Source organism: Oryx dammah, unplaced genomic scaffold, assembly GCF_014754425.2.
Source record: "Oryx dammah isolate SB20612 unplaced genomic scaffold, SCBI_Odam_1.1 HiC_scaffold_24, whole genome shotgun sequence".
In the NCBI taxonomy this organism is placed as follows: Eukaryota; Metazoa; Chordata; class Mammalia; order Artiodactyla; family Bovidae; genus Oryx; species Oryx dammah.
Window position 1 is genome coordinate 2,716,177 of NW_024070208.1, and position 16,574 is coordinate 2,732,750.

Consider the following 16,574-nt stretch of genomic DNA (forward strand, 5'->3'; position numbering starts at 1 on the left):
GATTATCTGGGTTGTGAAGATCTTTTTTGTACAGTTCTTCTGTGTATTCTTGCCACCTTTTCTTAATATCTTCTGTTTCTGTTAGGTCCATACCATTTCTGTCCTTTATCAAGCCCATCTTTGCATGAAATGTTCCCTTGGTATCTCTAATTTTCTTGAAGAGATCTCTAGTCTTTCCCATTCTGTTCTTTTCCTCTATTTCCTCTAAGTCTCCATCTTCAGTTCAGTTCAGTTCAGTTCAGTCACTCAGTCGTGTCTGACTCTTTGCGACCCCATGAATCGCAGCACACCAGGCCTCCCTGTCCATCACCATCTCCTGGAGTTCACTCAGACTCACGTCCTTTGAGTCAGTGATGCCATCCAGGCATCTCATCCTCTGTCATCCCCTTCTCCTCCTGCCCCCAATCCCTCCCAGCATCAAAGTCTTTTCCAATGAGTCAACTCTTCATATGAGGTGGCCAAAGTACTGGAGTTTCAGCTTTAGCGTCATTCCTTCCAAAGAACACCCAAGGCTGATCTCCTTCAGAATGGACAAGTAGATTCTTAAAATAATCCAATGGGTAAGTCTCCATCTTATTATTATTAACATCTATGTTATTATTATTATAACATCTATGTTATTCAAAGGCATAATCAAATATGCTGTAAAAATTATTTAATTTATAATGAATCTGAAACAATGCTGAGAACATAATTGAATATTATATAGACTTCCTGTAGTGTACCATGGAGTTCATTTATGAGTTTATTTCCATACATTTTTGTATCACTTAGCAGTTTACCAAGTGCTTTCATTTGTATGATCTCATTTGATCGTCTCCTGAACCATGGACATGTGTTTTCGCTATTATGCATGTCAGGAATGATTACGTAGCCAGTTGACAGCTCAGACTGGAATGCAAGTCTTCTTACTCTGATGCTATATAATTTTCACTATAGGAGTGGGGAATGGAAGCCAAGCAAAACTGTCAACACTGGGGAATAACTCCAGGGACAGAAGTTCCAGGTAGAGACTGATGGATGATGGAGGATGTTTGTGGAGCATCACAGGTCGCTGCCTTTAGTGGAGGAGCAGGTTGTGATGTTGGAAACCAGAGATCTGATTTGAAGAGCACTTGGCGTCAGTGTCAGGGCCGAGTGGACGAGTTGGGACTTTATCTTGTGGGAAGTGAATGGTTTTGAAAATTTGTGACGAGGGGATCATGATTCTGCTTCAGTGCTGTATGGAGTGAATTGAATTGGGGAGAAACTAGAAGCAATATCATTTGAGGCAACACATACAGTATTGCAGGTGAAAGATAGTTCAGTTCTGGACCACCGACATTAAGTTCAGCCAGAAAAGGAAACAGTGGATCACTTCCTGGGATACTGGCGTGTGCTGAACGGACACGGGAGGCCAGGGGAAAGAGGGAGCCAGCCAGCACTGTTGACGCTGGTGATGGGGGTGTGCTCCCACTCACCACCCCCCGTCACGACTTCTGTTCTGTGTGGGGACTCCTTCTCCTGACCACACCCCTGCTTCGTTTGCTGATAGAGTCAACATACGCTGATAAACACCTTCTTTGCTAAATGTTAAATGAAAGCCATAATCCTTGCCCTCAGTGAACTCATTGTCTCGTGGTATAAACAATCACATAAACAATAATATAGAGGATTTATTGATATACGTACCTCAAGCCATTATGACACAGAAAGGCATCCAGTTCAGCATATATAGGTCAGGAAAGGATATTTAGCTGTCTCTGGAAGGAGAAGGAGATAGCTTGGTGAAGAAAGCAAGAAGGATGTTCTATGTAGACAGAACAGCATGATCAAAGGCATGAAATTGAGGACGTGAAACTGTAGGTAGTTGTTTAGTGAGCCTGACCATGTCAGCATCTGTCTCCTAAGAACAATGGCATTATCCTACCTGACCATAATATAATTATCACAGTCAGGTGACTAACATTGGTATAATAATTTAATACCCAACACATTATATTTTATTTTTTTAATTTAAATTGATTTTAATTGGAGGCTAATTAATTTATAGTATTGTATTGGTTTTGCCATACATCAACATGAATCCGCCACGGGTGTACACGTGTTCCCCATCCTGAACCCCCCTCCCTCCTCCCTTCCCATACCACCCCTCTGGGTCATCCCAATGCACCATCCCTAAGCATTCTGTATCCTGCATCGAACCTAGACTGGCGATTCATTTCTTATATGATATTATACACGTTTCAATGCCATTCTCCCAAATCATCCCACCCTCTCCCTTTCCCACAGAGTCCAAAAGACTGTTCTATACAACTGTGTCTGTTTTGTTGTCTCACATACAGGGTTATCGTTAGCATCTTTCTAAATACCATATATATGCATTAGTATACTGTATTGGTGTTTTTCTTTCTGGCTTACTTCACTCTGTATAATAGGCTCCAGTTTCATCCACCTCATTAGAACTGATTCAAATGTATTCTTTTTAATGGGTTATCCCAATAATATCATCTGTGGTTTTTTTGCAGAGTAAGAGCTAATCAGAAATTATGTGTTGCCTTTAGTTGTCATGTCTCTTTAATCTCCTCTAACATAAAATACTGTTTCCCTAACCTTTTCTTCTCTTTTTTTCTTTCTTGGTTAATATTGGTGACTTGTAAGAACCTAGACTAGTTGTTTCACAGAATATTGTTTCCTTACATTTAGATTCAGATTAAAATATCTCTGCACAGGTTATATTGTGTCAATTTCAGTGCATGTCCTCAGGAGACAGTTGTTGTCCATGTTCCCCGCTACTGATGATGTCAAACTTGATTATTTGGATAAGGTGTTAATCTGTGAGATTTCTCCATGCCATGTTGCTCCAAACCTCACATACAATATTTTTTGTAGCCATTGATGATTTCTGCCTAATTAATTCTTGCTGTGTGAGTTGTAATATGGTGAATTTTCTTTTTTCAATACAGCTTTTTCTTCCCCTTTTTAAATAAAATTTAAAATGTTTAGTGTCAGTATGGATTCATGATTCTTTTTTTCCAGTGTATAATAATGCATTCTCATCATTACCTATGCAGTGTTCAGACTGTCCTAAATTTGGCTAAGGCTGTTCTTCCTTCCCTGTTAGCTCAGATGGTAAAGAATCTGCCTGCAGTACAGAAGACCTGGGTTTGATCCCTGGGTGGGAAGATCTACTGGAGAAGGGAATGGCAGCCCACTCCAGTATTCTTGCCTGGAGAATTCCATGGACAGACCATGAAGTCGTAAAGAGCTGGACACAACTGAGCAACTCACACTTTCACGTTCACTTTCACTCTTCAGTCTGGCCCCTCCCCCCATCTGTCTTTGAGCACTCTCTTATTTTCTGGCACAAACATTGTCTGTATGCTTTCCTGACTCATTTCTTTCTTCCTTCTCTTCAGCCCTAGAATCAGCTGTTTTTCTAAGTATTCCAGTTCCTACTAGTAAGTAATAGTATTTAGAAGCTAAGATTTGAGGGCCAGGTGTTCTCATTGCTCCAATGGTGCCATTACTTCTCGGCTCTTTGGGACCACAAAGCTAGAAAAAGTACTTTTCTCAGAGCTTGAGCTTCTCTGATACCTTTCTGTCTAATCCAGCACTTCATGGTGGTTCCTCTCCTTCTCCCACTCACTATTTGCATTTCCCAGCAAGCATTCCATGTTCTGCGTCAACATGTCTACCCATCTGCTCAGGCTTATGATACTCGTGTAATAATTTCACAGTCACTTCATCAATACTACTGTCAACAGCAAACTTACTATGGAAAGTTCAAGGTTTCCTTTTACTAATGAGATACAGTCACAACTAATATCACACTAATGATAGTATCACACTAATGAGATATATTATATATTTAGCTTTACCTGCAGTTCTTTTTAGGAAAAATGTACTTGAGTTTGAGTGTAAATTTCCAAGATGACTAGATACTAATTAAAATATCTGAAATATTTAATGTATTTTAATTAAAATAGCCATCAAGCCACTTTAGAACTAAATTTACATGTAAGTTAACAACCTCCAAATACTGTATCGCTCACCCACCTTTTTTCACATTATACCTATGAGGTTCAGTACTTTTCTAAAAATGAAACAGAACCAGATTGCAAATGGCCGATACATATTTATATATCTGGTTATAAACCATAAATGAGTATGTTATTTGTACTATACTGCATTCACTTGTCATATGTTCCCTAGAATAGGATTGTATTTCAAAAAAAGAAGGAAAAGAATCCAGAGGAAAATAGTTATGTAGTATTTTAGACATGACTGTATACCAGTCACACAACTTCATAGAGAAGGCCTGAAAATAACTACTCTCTCAGGGACCAAGAAAAAAAATCTTTGGCATTTCCATAGATTTAGTTTGAAGCAGTAGTTTCTTTGAACCTTTTTTTTTTTTTAACAGCTTCCTTTAAAAAAACATTTAGCATGGGCATATAACTATAGATTATTACAAAATAACTGAATACAGAGAGCTGGCTCTATATCCAGAATCTCATCAATTATATGTAGAATGTCAGTTTAAACTAATCATAATATGTTTCTATCCTTCAAATTTCAGAGCCTCTTTTGGTTTATCTTTCATTAAAAAGACAAACTTTTCATACTTTCTGTAAAAGTTTGCAGTGATTGTTCTGTGTCACTGAAAGTTTGGGGACAATTATCCTCTGATATGAAGAATCAGCTGTTGGGAGCATGTTCACAGAAGTTGGCCTGGAAATACAATTTTGTACAATAAATTTAGAAGAATCTCTATAACAACAGAAACATTGTCCCACACCTGGTCGATTTTAGAATAGGAGCTCTGATGCCTTGAAAATAACCCATTTCTACAAGGGAAATGTGATTTATGATAACCCGAGACACGGTTATGACTAGACCCACAATGCATTTAAAGTTATTGTGCCAGCAGACTATAAAAATCAGTGCTCTAAAGTGAATCAGTGGAATTTGGTTCTCTTTGGTGGACAGTGGCAGAGGCACTAATGAGACAGATTTCATTAAAAGACATCTGATTTCTGGGGAGTTAAAGTCCTTTCGTATTTTGAAATTGCTGGCTTAGTCCTGGCATCTGATCTTCTTCCCCCTACCATACCATCACCAGTTCCTGCGCATGCTTTGACATTGCTGTGGTAACCCAGAGGGATGATGGAATTCCCGGCTTCTCTTTTCACAGAGGGTGATGAGACAGGAGTGATGGATAGTCTGCTGGAGGCCTTGCAGTCGGGGGCTGCCTTTCGTGACCGAAGGAAAAGGACACCGAAGCCAAAAGGTGAACATTATGCTTCTTTCATGTTACTTTCTAGGGAAGTGTAACAAAGAACAACACTCTCCTTTTTTATAATTCTTTTAAAGTCGTGTGTCAAGAATGTAGTGCTGTGGGCAACAACTCTTCAGGAGTTTTAGAAGTTCGCTTAATCCTTCCTTTGCAATGACAAGTGTCAGCGAGAGAAGCGTTCCAGTTGGCCAGCGTCACTAGCATAGTAACAGATCAATGCGCTGAACCTGGGAAAGCCTGATGAGTGTGACAGGTCTCATCTAAGAGGCCATATGTGCCTTGTCCCAGTGGAGTTCACAGTAGCATAATTAAATGAGAAGTAAAAGTCATAACATTATTGCTTCAAGTATATCAGGGTATTGAAGCATTGCTTCACTTCCAGAAATACTTAACCTTGGAAAAATGTCTAATATTGTTATACTTCCTGAAGTAAACAGAGCTCTATATTAAGTTTCTTTTATATATATGTATTTTTAACAGATATTCGGCAGAGTCTCAGTCCAGCATCTCAGAGGCCTATTCTGAAAGTTTGTAACCATGGTAATAAACCGTATTCATAAATTGCACATTCTTCTTACCTACTTTTATGCTGTTGGTCTGTGACTTTAGTAGGCTGCTGTTATGTTCTTGAGTTTCAGTGTGACCAAAATAGTAAAAATGTGTGGATGTACGTATTTGCGATGAGATTGTACACTCATGTTTTTCCATCCCTCCATTAGTGCCTTGAGGTCATGTCAAAGATTCTTCTTTCAGGTCTCAGGTACATATTTTGCTTTTATTATTGTTTGAAGTTACCTCACACATTTATAATCATTGTTGTCCAATGTCTCCTTTCAAAAACATTGTTTTCTCCTAATCCTATTTTGAGCAGTGTATTTGCTGTACATTAAGATACAGTTTGAAGTATTGAATTGTTACCTGTTTTACTCTACCATATTTGCCAGTACAGTGTGAAACACTGTGACTAACTCTGGCCAGATCTTTAACACAGATGAGCTTCATGTGGTATTACTGTGGAAGGACGTGCTAGAATCACTAAGAAAGGTGAGCTGCCTTTGTCTCCGATGTTTATCTGAGACTGGCTCCTTTCGTACTTCCCCAGCTGGCTCCTGAACCCTGGCTCATGGAGCCCTCTTTCTGTCTTCAAGACGCGATTTCTTGTGTATTGGGCTTTGTTTACTTTGGCTCCCTTTCTCTCACTGTTGTGTTTTATGGTTTCTGCTTCCCTTTCCTAGTCAAAATCAAGTTCATCCATCCTGATTGACATTTATCCAGTGAGGTGTTAACAAAGTTTACTAGATTTATAAATGAAAAGATACTTGACAGACTTTATTTAGGTTGTTTTGCATACAGATGAGTTAACGTTCTAGAAGTATTAATGTGTGACTGAATAGAGAAACTTATGTCAGATTTCTAGAATAACCTAAAAAGAATATGAGGTAAATAGAAAGGGGCATGAATGTAATGATCTTTTAAGAGCTGTGTAGATGCTTACTTATCAAGATGAAGTATATATAATAGATGTTTAGTAAATGAAAGAAAAGGTAGAAAAATGTACACCAAAATTTTAAATAGATCTTTTGACTTTTTTCAACATTTTTTTTATTGTTTTGCTTTTATCTATTCTAGAAATAGGAAGAAAAAATTGTACCAAGTCAGAAAAATTCACTGTGGATAATTAATTCCTAGCTTTGGGTAATTATTTACTAAATATTGGCAAAAATTGTAGAGGATAGAGAAGCTCAGAGAGGCTGAGAACTTTAAGAGTACAGAGCTAGTTAGTGACACAACTGTAACATTAGTGTTGATTCCCACTTTGTTTCTTATTTAATTGCATATGTGTACTTAGATTTTTAAATTATTATTATTAATGCAGTATGTCAAATAACTCAGCCCCCATTGTAAGTCATTAAAGAAAAGACCCAGTCGTGATATGATATGATTATAATGGCATACAGATACCCATGCTGTGATTAAGTATTCTGGCTGCTATGAAGGGGAAAACTTTTTAACATAAATTTGTATACTGGCCTTGAGAAGAATAGTTCTTTTGTGACTATAATGTTAGTAATGTGTCCAGGCTGCAAAGGTTTGTTTATAATTATGAATTGTGATATTTTTGGTCCAGAGGAAAAAAGCAGGTAAGCATTGCACTTCTATTTCTATCAAAGCTGATATATTATCCTAAGTCTAAGGTTTTGTGATAATTAAGCAAGTAAATTATATAGCAAGTCAAAGGAGATATATCTTAAAGATCAAATTCTCTGTTGTAATATAAATGTAATGGTTTAAGGTATTTTAAAAGCTTATTTTCATTGATATTTATGTTTTCCCTTTATGTTTCTCACCAAGTAAAATAAAAATTCAAATGACCAGACTGAGTTTTAAAGATACGTGTATAATGGCAGATTTATTAAACTAGACCTTGAAAAATGCAGAATTTGGTTAAGAACATTGCAACAAGGATCATGAGTGTTTTTTGAAAAGATAACATTTTAGATTTCATTTTTAAATCTATGTTGAAAAATTACTTTATTTTCACTAAAAATATTAACCTTACAACTGAACTGTGTGATTGAAATGTAATGTAAACCCCTTTTGTTTTTTGATTTACTTTCATATACTTGGAGAAGGAAATGGCAACCCACTCCAGGATTCTTGCCTCGAAAATCCCATGGACAGAGGAGCTTGGCAGGCTATAGTCCACAGGGGTTGCAGAGAGTTGGACACAACTGAATCAACTTCACTTCATGTACTTAAAACTGACAGCTGACATTTGTATTTTCTAAAAATATATAGTAGTTGATATCTTATTATTTTTCAGAGACCTATGAGGTCTTCTACAATATTTTAAATTTGTTTGCATCTTAATAGTAATAATAGTATTAATAGGCTAATTTTTACTATATTACTTTGCTTACTGAGTTATTTGAGTTAGAAGCCAAGCAGTATGAAGAAATGCTTTATATATATCCTTTTTAATCTTCTTAATAATCCTATCAGATAGTCATTGTTTTTATCTCTGTTTTATAGTAAAACATAACCAAAGATTGAACAGGTCTCATAGTTTGCCTCTGGTCGTGTGGCCAAGTTTCGGATACAGGTCTGCCTGACTTCCGAGGCAGCTTCTTCATCTCTGTGCTATGTCGTAGCTGAACACAGCAGCTTGAATCGCGTTTTTTTCCTCTTCTCATCATCCTGATGAGCCACGTGTGTCCATGTTCTTTCTCTTGTGACATAAGTTCATGCTATTGAGATACACTCTCACACACACTCAGACGTTTTCTAGCCTCTGGTCTGTCTCCTCCCTCATTCCCAGAACCACTAGATAGCACTCTTTTATCTGAGTCTTGGATCACAAGAATAAACCACCTTCCAGAATTAGGACCATTGTTTATTTCTTTTAATAAACTCTGTATTAAAATATCTATATTAATTTAATAAACTTATACTGTTAGAAAGATCATGAAAATTTTAGATTATAAATATAGACTTTGTGTGTGTGTGTAGACTAGAAAGAGGGGGATTCATCTTTTTATTTCAGAATGAGAAAATCCTGATAATGTATCCTCTGAGACCTTGGAGCTAACGTTTCACAGGATATATTTTGGCAAAAGATGACCTGAAGCACTCTAACTCCTATAAACCTCACAAACAAAGAAATTGTACACACTGAATAATCCAGCCCTTGTGCTGTGCTAAACCTCTACTCAAAATATTTTGATTAAAATCTTTAACTGTTTTATCTTTTGCTTTGTCTGTTAAGACCTAGTAAGAAATTATGTGTGGTATTTTTCTTCGTTAAGCGTTCACTTACTCAGTTGTTTAGCAAAATGTATTAAGCATTGCTGGATATTTTAGATGCAGAGATACCATATAAGAATCCACCATCCAGTTAGGAGGCAGCTGAGTAACAGTTCTCATGTGTCTGGTTAATGCCAAGATAGCAGTAATGCACAGAGCTTTTGGAATACCGTAAAGACCAATCCAGACTTTATGAGACAGTTCAGATTTGGCCTCTAGAGGGACCTGAAATCAAAGCTGAGTTTTGAAGGATAAACAGAAATGAGGCAAAACCCTGATGGCAAGAGGGAGGCAAAAAGCAGAAGCATCATGTGTGCGCGCTCCCAGTCTGAGCCCTGAGAGGCTGTGCGCCCTGCAGGGCTCCTCCCTCCCTTCATCCTCTCTCCTCCCCTCGCTGTGTCCACCAGTCTGTGCTCCAGCCCTACAAGTAGGCTCACTGGCCCCATTCTTCTAGATTCCATATACATGTGCTAATAGACAGCATTTGTTCTCTCTTTCTGACTGACTTCACTCTGTGTAACAGGCTTGAGGTTCAGCCCATGGACAGAGCAGTCTGGTACAGTCCATGGGGTCACAAAGAGTCAGACCTAGCTGAGCACACACAGGTCCATCCACCTCACTGGAACAGACTCAAATTCATTCCCTTTTATGGCTGACTAGTATTCCATTACCATATGTAGAATAGATGGCTAATTGGAAGTCACTGCATAACACAGCGGGCTCAAGCTAGAAGGGTGGAATGGGTGGGGGATAGAAGGAGTTTGAAGAGGAAGTGGACATGTGTACTTAGGGCCAATTCACATTGTTACATGGTAGAAACCAATACAACACTATAAAGCAATTATCCTCCAATTAAAAATAAACTGGGAAAAAAAAAAAAAAAACTATTTGCTCTTATTAGTACCTGTATGCTCTTGCTAGCACCCCGGTTTTTCCCGTTTTGCACCATGCATTTCCCTTAAAGAGTTCTCATTCAGTGTCTGCCTCATCACTCCTCAGTCCCTCTGTGCAGACAAGGAGGGTCTCTGCCTTGTTAACTGAACTTGTTAACCCCAGTTCTTCTCTGGGTTCATGCCTGACACATGGATGTTTTTAGTAAGAGTGTGTTGAATGAATATAGACATGTCTATGCTTAGACTTGAATAGAACAATTAATGTACATTGAGCAAAATCACATCTGTGGTTGTTACCCACATATGTAGGCCTTAGTATGTCATTTGCTAAAGCACCAGCTGTGACCAGGTAACTCCTTCTCATCTTCTCCCTAGAATATTATCTGTCATCAGAAGGAGATATTTGATCATCATAGGTTTGAAGATTATTTCATCAGATGTGAAGGGTGAGGTTCAATCTTGATTAGATTATTCACTCCTTAGCAGTGTGGAGTAACTTATTAATTTGATTTCTTTCCCTTGCTTAATCAAGCAAAGTTTAACAACAGTAAATAAATGAAAGCATCTACTAATAAGTACAGAGCATTGTCTCATTTCTTTACTCAACACAGTGCATTTGAAATCTAAAGATTTTCTATAGTTGATAGAAAATAGTAACTCAAAATAATCAAAATATTTATTAATGCATTTTAATAAAATTATACCATATTTGGGTATTAGTGAATAAACTGACCTGGTTAAAAATAAAGGCTCACATAGGGAAGAAGTATATTGAGAGTCTGATGCCAGGCCAAGAACTTGGACTCTTGAGGCTTTTGAGCAGGAAAATGACAAGTCTGAGCAATTTGTATGACGCATGTTAGAAGAAAGAATGGAAAGGAACTAATAGCCACTTTGAAATTTCCATAGATTGGCTTCAAGGAATGGGGAGAGTCAGAGAGGATATCAGGGTGTGAGGAGAGAAGCCAGGTCTAGAGCTCTGTGTTGAGATCCTCACAGAGAAGTGCATAAGCAGATGAGTTATCTGCGGGAAATCCTCTAACCTAGAGAAGACCAGGACTGAGCCTTAGGTATGGACACAGGCAGTGATGGAAGCAGATTACTAATGAAAAGGAAGATCGCATGATAGAGGAACCTTCATTGTAGGTTGAAAGAAGACTTTCAAGGATGTGGTTTACCCCATTTTTTTTCTTTAGTTGTTTCTTTCCTTTTATCTTTATAAAACTTAGTGGTATTACAACTGAGGGACCAGTGTTTTTCAGGGCACAGTAATTTCTACTCTCTGCAGGGACTTCTTTTCCTCTGTAGACTCTAAAGCGTTTGTGACAAAGGCTTCACCAACAGGAATTGTTCAAGCACATCTTAGGAGCATCTGCTAGCAGTTTGATTGCATCTCATTAGATGGTTCTCTTTTCATTAAGTGGTACTGTGGAATTTTTTTTTTTTCAGTTAAATGGATATAGAGTAATCAGAAAGAATTCTATAAACTATATGCAATTAAAATCCCTAATGATAAAACTATTTAACTGTGACAAAATAAGATAAAACATAATCAAAATTTTAGGCAAACAAGTATTACACATTTTTAGTGAACATCCATAACCTAAACAAAATCTTGCTATATTATCTTTACACTAAATCAATTCTTAATAGCCTTAATTTGGATTTGATTATCTATTTTACTCTTCCACTTATATATGGAGCTTTGAGAGATTTTTATAGAAATAAGATTGTATTGCCTCCAGGCACAGCTGCTGTGCCACTCTAAGACTGGAAGTCAGAATTAAATGTGAAGCTAGTCAGATATCTTTGAATTAGCATATTTCTCACAAAATAACTCTACAGGTTTGTTGTCGATGTATTAAAACTTCACACACAACCACCCCCCCCCCCCCCCCGCACTCAGCCTTCAGTCCCTTTATTTCTTGACCTACCTTTTCCATGAGCAGCAAGAATTTGTCTTGAGGCAGAATTATGAAATTTGTAAGATTTTCAGTGGTGTCTACTGAGCACAAGCTGCCTTCAGGCTTTTCTGAAAACAGGGAGGACAATACCAAACCAGTCTCTGTCTAGAAAACCTTATCTATCAAAGTAGAATATGGGCTACCATTTTCATTAAACAAAATAATAATGATATCCTATTTTAAAGTAGAAAAGCATAATGAATAATATGGCTTATTTTCTTGAGATTATTTTTTGTTTTCTTTCTGATGAATGTGTGCCTCTCTAAGGATGGGAACTATTAAAATACTAATTGTTTTTGACACCCTTACACTTGGGCTTTCAAGCGGAATTAAATACTACCTGTAACTGTCAAAAGACTTAAATATTTTTAAGGAGACTTTTCTAGGCCAGGAATGTAAAACAGTTTGGGTGATTTTACATTTTAAAAGGACATTTAAGCAAGAAATAACAAATGCCTTTCATTTAATGAGCATTCACAGTTGTATGCTGAAGGCTGAGACTAAATTGAGTGAAAAGGAGATAAAGAACCATTATATGAAGAAAGGGATGTCCTTGACTTCCCTGAAATAGTTGTTATGATTAATATGTCTCTGTGTTACTCAATGGACTGTAATTGTTACTTTTAAATGTTTTTGGTCCATTCTAAATCTATCCTTTTCTTAAAGCATAGGGTCAGAATCTGGATTTATAAGGAGTCGGTAGATGGACTTTAGAAACTCCTTGAATCTATTTTTGTTCTAGATTTTCTGCTGGGTCTTTTTTCCACCCCACCCCCACCCCCACTCCCTGCTAAAAGGATCTGTTGATTTTATCAAATTTCCCAAAGAATAAAAAATAATTTTTTTGTTTGACTATTGGTTTGTTACAGATTTTCTGTTTCTACACATTATATTTTTATACATATATGCATGATGCATTTTCCACATTTGTGACTGCATCAGTAAGAGTCTCATGACGTTTGCTGTAATGTTTCTGTCATTTGAAAACTAATCTTTAATAGACATAGTCACAAATGTGGGGAACATATCAAATGGTTGATGAGTCTGTAATTCTAGTGACAAATAAGCTGTTTAGGATAAGCAGTTAAGGTCCACTGAACCAGTGCCACTGTGGAGGTTCACTCAGGATGCAGGGAGCGGACAACATCACATGTATCCAGGACAGTCATTAGTCGTGCTGGACCTCCCGGGCAGGAAGATACGCGAGACGCGCTAGACTCTGCAGCTGAGAAGGAACATTCTCTGAAGGGCCAAGAGACAGAGCGGTACGCAAAGCCACCGGCCTGAAAACGGCCAGGTCCGTCAAGGACGGAGGCCCACTGGGCACAGAGTGGACCCAAGGGCACAGAGAACACCATTCACCTCTGACAGAATGTTTGTGGTAGAGCAGTAGAAACTGGAGCAGACAGTGCTGAGTGCAGGCGTCATGGGGGCCGTCCCTTCTACAAGCCTGGGTAGGAAAGAATGAAACAGAAGGGAAATAGCTAGAACTAAAACGGGCTGTAGTTCAATGAGAGGGTCGTGACTTTTTGTCTTTTGTGTGGCATGGGCTTCAGCGTCCATTCTGAAGGGAAGGCGCTCTGGTGGGGAAAGATGCGTGTTTGCTGGGGCGGTAGTGAGCGTGAGGTTCCTGGGGGTGGGATGCAAGCAGAGGTTTGAGCACCTGGATGGTGAAAAGGAAGGGTGTGTGAAGAGAAGTAGACACGAATATTGATTCAGGAGCTTGAGATGACATCCTTTTTCTCTGAGAACTAGAATGCAAGGGCTTCTGCAAGTGGCAGGCTGTGTGGGGAAGGGGGGAAGGGCAGCAGAGAATGGCACGTCTCCTAGATGGATTGCGAAACGTTACTGCTCGGGAGATGCAGGAAAATGTTTGCATCAGTGGTCCAGCTGAAAAGAGAGGATATTACTTGTGTATAAGTAACTGTCTGTAAAACCTGAGGGAAAGAAAAGTAGCCCAGGTGCTCCCCAGGTCCCGTGACAAAGGGCAGTTGGTTCTCCAGTTTCCTGAAAACTCTAAAGTTTATCTCCAAGTGTAACCATAGGGATCAGTTTGGCAGTGGGCCAGCTGAGTGAGCTTCAGAGCACCAGCCAGGCAGAGTCATCCCGGTTTTGAGAGGATAAGGTGTTCCATGTAGTAGTTACAACAGTGTAGCAGTTAACTGATTAAGTTGAAGAAACTCTGTTGGAACATATGTACCACATATGTTTCAGCATGGTTTGGGTGTTCTGTTACGTGTGAGGAAGGCCTTCTATCGGGGACGGCAGCGACCTCCTGCTGCTGGCTTTCCTCCAGGCAGGTGCCAGCTGCATCGTGTGTCTGAGGTCTTTTCCCACTAAACAACACTTGGTGCTAAACTTCACTGCTTCTAAGGTACTACTAGATTTGTTTTCATATTTTATTTTATTTGCACTCGTTAAAAATAAAGGTCAGTTTGGAGTAGTCACAGATAGAAACCACTTTCCAAGTGTCGTCAGTATCAGAAATAAACGTTTTGCCAAACGCCTGTCAGGCATAGTAGTTACTTAAAGCAATTGCTGTTTGTACTCACTGACTATCTGTAAAAATAGTCGTATTTTTAAATCCTGTTTCTAAAAGCCTTGGGTGATCTGGCCGAACAGTCTGACCTTGAAAACAGCGTAGAATCAGGCACTGGCTTCAGGGGCAGTTAGGCCTTGCTGTGACTTCTTGATCTAACGAAAGGAGACCCTAGAAGCTTATTTAGCCTTTGGATTTACTTTTCCTCAGCTGTAAAAAAGAGAAATTACACTATGTGCTTCTTAGACTGTTTAGAACCTTAAGTGAAAACATGTGAAAGGACGCTACTAAAACACCTGTGTGGCATGCTAAGTTGCTTCAGTCGTGTCCAACTTTTTCCAACCCCATGGACTGTAGCCCGCCAGGCTCCTCTGTCCATGGATTCTCCAGGCAGGAATGCTGGAGTGGGTTGCCATGCCCCTCTCCAGGGGATCTTCCTGACTGAGATCGAAACCTCACCTCTTTCATTTCCTGCGGTGGCAGGCAAGTTCTTTCTTTACCACTGTAGCCACCTGGGAAGCCAAAGTACTTATAACTGAGTAGATATTCCATAAGTTCAGTGTTTGTTAGTTCCTCTGCAATTTTCCTCCTTATCTGCCTACCCTGCATGATGCATTTGTCCATAGAAAGTTATTATAAATTCTTGTGCAAAGTGGTAGTAGTATGCAGAATGGGTGTACTAATTAGAGAGATTGAAATTAATTCTTTTACATATGATAGTTCCTGTACTGTACTTAAGGTGTTATTAATTGGTATGAACTAGTTTCGAAGAGAAAAAGAAAAAAAGTCTATAGAGACTTTGGTTTTAAAATAAAATAATAAAGGTGTTTTTACCTCCTTTTCTCCTTGGGTATTAACCGCAAAGCCACAAGGAGAAAAAGCAGCAAAAACCAACATCAAATTCTCTGAAGTCAAGACATGGTCAGCCTGGAACAGCAAGTTGTGAAGACAGGAAAGAGGATGCTGTGGGAGGAGGGAGCTGGGATCCAGGGGCTTGACGGTTTCCAAGCAGATTCCCCAAACTGAGGGCCTGGGAGTGCTCTGTGGGGATCCTGGAGGTGGGTGTCCAAACTCAAGGTGTGGGCAGGGCGAGTTCCTCCTGCAGGCTCTGAGGGAGGCCCCGTGCCCCCCATCTCTCTTCTGGAGGTGGCTGTCCTCCAGGTTCCTCGGCTTGCACTGCGTCACGCACATCCCAAACTCTGTCTGCTCGTAGCCCCACGATGTGCCTCTGTCTTCATGTGCCCTTGTTTTTGGCCGTACCACATGGCATACAGAATCTTAGTTCCCCAACCAGGGATCAGACCCATGCCCCTTGCAGTGGAAGCTCAGAGTCTTAACTGCTGGACCACCAGGGAAGGGCCTTATGTGACCTTCTTATATGGACTTGAATCTTTTGGTTAGGGCTCTCCACCTTAACCTGGAGAAGGGCATGGCAACCTGCTCCAGTGTTCTTGCCTGGAGACTCCCATGGACAGAGGAGCCTGGTGGGCTACAGTCCATGGGGTCACAAAGAGCTGGACACGACTGAAGCGACTGCGAGCACACACCCCCCCACCTTAACTTGATTACATCTGCAAAAGCCCTATTTCCAAATCAGGTGCCATTCATAGACACCAGGTGTTAGGGCTTCGACATGAGTCTCAGGTGGTACAGTTCAGCCCGCAACAGGGACCCCAGTGAGAAGCACTGACATGCCCTCACAGGAGCACCCAACGGCTCAGCAGCCGTGGGTGCCTGGAGGTGCCAGTGGGAGGGGCAGGGTGTCCAGCGGGAAGCAGGGTGCCAGGGGGTGGGGCAGCCCCACACAGGCAGCACATGCCACGGCCAGACCTGCGACCCCCTGGCTGCACAGCATTTCTTCCTCCCTGAGCAGGTAAGAGTACAGATGGCGTCCGGAAAACTTAGGCAGAGACTCTAGAGCTGGGGTGCTGGTCAGAGGCAAGGTAGTGTGCTGAAGACAGGAGTTACCTGAACACAGAGGCAGGGATGTCAGTGGGACAGTCCTGTTTGGACCCAGCCACCACTCAGTGTGAGCCAGCTCATGCTCCAGGCACAGGACAGAGGGTTCTCCTGGGGACAACCAACAGTCTAGAGAG

General features: G+C 39.9%; 1 protein-coding gene across 1 annotated transcript in view; it reads left to right on the forward strand.

The window, feature by feature from the left end:
* DIAPH3 (diaphanous related formin 3) overlaps nt 1-16,574 on the forward strand; it is a 566,408-nt gene that overhangs the window by 422,704 nt on the left and 127,130 nt on the right. Inside the window, exons 26-27 of the mRNA XM_040267149.1 lie at nt 5,177-5,272; nt 5,759-5,818. Coding sequence (XP_040123083.1) covers nt 5,177-5,272; nt 5,759-5,818 — 156 coding nt within the window. The remainder of the gene's footprint in view (nt 1-5,176; nt 5,273-5,758; nt 5,819-16,574) is intronic.